The sequence below is a fragment of the Nestor notabilis genome, unplaced genomic scaffold (assembly GCF_000696875.1).
Source record: "Nestor notabilis isolate BGI_N333 unplaced genomic scaffold, ASM69687v1 scaffold32040, whole genome shotgun sequence".
NCBI classification, from domain to species: domain Eukaryota; kingdom Metazoa; phylum Chordata; class Aves; order Psittaciformes; family Psittacidae; genus Nestor; species Nestor notabilis.
The window spans coordinates 6,754-10,474 of record NW_009912999.1 but is presented as its reverse complement, the minus strand read 5'-3'; the positions used below and the strand labels follow the sequence as shown (position 1 = coordinate 10,474).

The following is a 3,721-nucleotide window of genomic DNA, read 5'->3' as shown; positions in this document are numbered from 1 at the left end:
GGGCAGCCCCGAGCACAAAGGGGTGCTGGGGGAGAGCAGCCCCGAGCACAAGGACTTAGGGGTCAGCAGGACCCGCCGGTGTGCGCTTGAGCCCAGGCGCTGCCGATGGTGGCATTCGGAACGTCTCCCCTCTGTTCACTCTCCAGACCTCTTTCCACATCATCCCACACGCCTTTACGAGGATTCAGGGGCAGGGTGGCCCGTACAGGAACAACGGGCTCAACACGGTCCTGGAGAAGAGCCACGTCACTGGCCCGGACAACTTCATCACCGCCTATGACCACCTCGACTTCCACCCCAGCTACAACCCCAATGGCCCGTCCCACTGTTAGAGCTGCAGCGGGAGCAATAGGCTCACTGCTGGCTGCCTAAATAAAACCCAAACCCCCCAAAGCCCCATGAGCAAACAGCACTGACCTGCCCCTCAAACTCTTGCCAAGCCTCTTCGAAAGCCTGTCAGGAAGCACTACGCTGTCTGGAAAGTAATTCACATGCCTCACTACTCACAGCAGATTAACACATACACCTCCCGCGACTGACCACCTAAGTCAGACCTGGTTAAGGTCTACCCAGCTTTGGGGGAAAAGCAGTTTAAAAGTGTGTTATTAAAACCGAGTCCAGGAACTTGTTGGGAGAAACACATGCAGCCACTTTGGTACCAGAGGGAAATCACTACAGAATGAGCATTATTAGGACAATCATTTAAGATTTAAGGTGATTAAATATCGGTTAAATAGCTCATGTGAACCATTTACTTAGTTTACGGGCAGCATAAATACTAGAACAATATGCATTATATACCTATATTCCCCCAACCTTTTCTCTGCTACTAATGGTCCTTTAAGCTCTTGGCTCATGTACCACGTATCATTAAAATTTAAGCTCTTAAACCTGTTTCTGTACTATTTAATGAATAACCAAAGTGCAGGTTTTCCAGAGGTATCCATTAAGCCTTTGGGACTCCTGTAGAAAGCTCGTTCACCTTCCTCACCTCTCACAGCTACAGTGATTTAACAAATGACTCAAATAATGACACCTAATCAAAGAGAAAATGGTTTTCTCAAGATTTATTGTAACAACTGTAGTTACACAGCGAGTGGAACTGCATCATCTGGACAGGAGCTGCACTAGAAGGAACAACTTGGAACGTGTGGCTTAAAACTAGTCTTGAAGAGAAACTAGGCTGCCTGCTTCTGATGAGGAACAGTCCCGCCTCACAGGGGGAACAGCAGATATTAAACATGAACATAATGCTATTCTAGCTGTTTGCTGGAGAAACAAAAAGGAAATAAAGAGTGTAATAGTGCGTGCAAGTACCACTGCAAATGATATTCTTCATGTTAGGAATATTCCCTGTTTGGGTTATTCTTATATAGCCTCACAAACGGTGCAGGAAGCCTCATGATGATGTATTTAAACATCTTTGCAAGGCAGAGGAATCCTCTTTAGTTAATAATGTCACTAAGCAAGAATCTGAGGTCCAAACTGAACAGAGCACCAGGCCCTTACCTGTCCTTCACCCATTCAAGCCCCAGTGTCGGTCCCTGTTCCCACCAGCAAGGTTTCAAACCCACCTACCAGACAATTCCAGTTTTCACTGCAATGCATGTGGTTACCTCAAATAGAAGAGCTGGCTAAAGAACCTTTGCTGTAAACACACCAATACACTGGAACCAGTGCACGTACCCAGCAGAAATGCTTCTTAAAATACTGAACTTCTTAAAACATTTAACTTATGGAAAAAATAAGCAGCCCTCAGCCATTCACTGCTATTCTATCAGAGCCGACAATACCTTGAGCTTCTTACACCTTCCCTTTCTTCTCCTGAAATGAAAAACAACATAAAGTGCTGAATTAATACAGACAGTTGTGACAGTTTTACACGTATTTTTAGCCACGGATTTTTCTGCAGGTGGAATAATTTAGGGATCAGACTGACTCTTGAAAACAAATTCAGTGGCTTTTGTCACGTATTTCCCACCTGCTTTCATACTTCATCTAGAACCACCCACCTCCTCTCTCCCTTGTCTGAATTCCTACACTTTGTTTTACTCTGGAACTGAAACCAGCTCCTTTGAAGACATTTGGGTGCAGTTCACCTCACATAAACTGTTGCCAGAGATATGCTGGGTTAAGGTTATCCAGTTCTCTTCCACTGAGGTTTGCTGGGAAGGGAGCAACACACAAGCCTCAGGTGCAGCCAAGCCCCAAGAGACGTGCCTCTACACATCAATTTGCTCAAGACTTCACTTACTATATGTCAAACAGTGATTTCCTTGTGTTTATTTTCCTACGTTCCCGTTTTAGTGGCTTAAGACACAGTGACCTGTTTGTTCAGATGTTAGAGACCGAATACACTTCTTCTTTAAGGAGTATCTGCACAAATCCACTGTCGTCCTCAAGATGACACATTTCACTGCAGAGAATCTACCTGAAACAGCCTCTTTCTACTCTGTATTTTGAAAGCAAGATCTTCATGTTTACAGATAAAATTAGGTGAGGCTCTGCTACCAAACCAAGACAATCTGCAGTTCCTGGCCCAAGTTAATCACATCTTCCGACTGCAGGCAGGGGGGGAAAAGGTAACACAAACGCACTGCTCCCTCGAGACGATGACACAAACCATAGGAGCACTCTGGTTTCACGGTCCATGGTCAGAACCCCATTTATTAAACATTATAAACTTATCAATGTACACCATTTCCTATATACAAATCAAGTTTCTCAATTTAAAAAAGTGCTGCTTGAAATCAGGTTTTATTTAAAGCACAAGGTCATCAGAACTGCTTCTTAACTGAATCTGGTCATGAGTAGTATCGAGAACACAAACACACCGACGGGGCACCAGACACCACCTTGTGAGGCTTAACGTTGCTTAACTGACAACTTCGAGGAGGAACATTCAGCTTATTTTACACGAACAGTACAGAGTGCATCCACCATCTCTATTAAGAATACAGTTTAATCCTTTGAAAGCAAGGTACTCTGAAAACTTCTATTTTAAAATACCAGCCTATTTACCTATTCCAAACAAAAGGCCCAAATCCTGCAACTGCACCAAAGCAGACAAAACATATGCCTGTGTAGAGGGGCTGCAGGCACGTGAGCCAAGTAAAAAACCACTTTTTTCCAAGGTATCCTACCACAAAATGAGATACTGATCTTTTAAACAAACCAGCCACCAAGCCAAGGGCTGTAAAACGGTGGCTGGACAGTACGAAATGTCAAGTGACCACTAGAAACAGGTTTAAAACGTAACTGCACAACAGTATAAACACACGAAGGATGTTGTTCACTTCTCTACATGCCACAGTTACTCGTTCTACTCTATGCTACGCTGTAGTTTGCCAATGTTGTACAAACGTGACCACAGCAGGGGGGATCCCAGGCGGTTCTGGATCCCTTCCTGGCTGCTTTCGCTCCATTTTCCAACATCAAGGCCAGCCTCCAGGAAGACACAGACTCCAAGGGACAGTAAGTTTGGCTGAGAGAAGACTGGATAAAGAGAGTATCGGATCAGTTCACAGGGACAAGATGTGAGAACAAACTACTCAAAGGACTTCATGACACGCAAATGAGACGAACCAGGCAACAGCTCGAATTCCCACTTCTTGGATCCATCAGTGAAACCAGAGTGGGGGCACTTTTGTTTGGTGATATGAACGTGCTACTTCAGTCCCGTATCAAGTTAGTACAAATAAAGAGAGTAGTGAAAAATTGC

General features: G+C 44.5%; 2 protein-coding genes across 2 annotated transcripts in view; one reads left to right on the top strand and one right to left on the bottom strand.

Moving 5' to 3' along the window:
* Window positions 1-146: 146 nt before the first annotated feature.
* Window positions 147-332, top strand: LOC104411777 (chromosome unknown open reading frame, human C9orf116; the record flags this gene model as incomplete). The annotated part of the gene is made up of 1 exon (XM_010022284.1): window positions 147-332. A coding segment is annotated over one exon (186 nt), but the record flags the coding sequence as incomplete, so codon positions are not given.
* A 1,437-nt stretch (window positions 333-1,769) lies between these two features.
* Window positions 1,770-3,721, bottom strand: part of PPP1R26 (protein phosphatase 1, regulatory subunit 26) — a 7,072-nt gene continuing 5,120 nt past the window's right edge. The window contains exon 2 of the mRNA XM_010022273.1: window positions 1,770-1,824. Coding sequence (XP_010020575.1) covers window positions 1,770-1,824 — 55 coding nt within the window. The remainder of the gene's footprint in view (window positions 1,825-3,721) is intronic.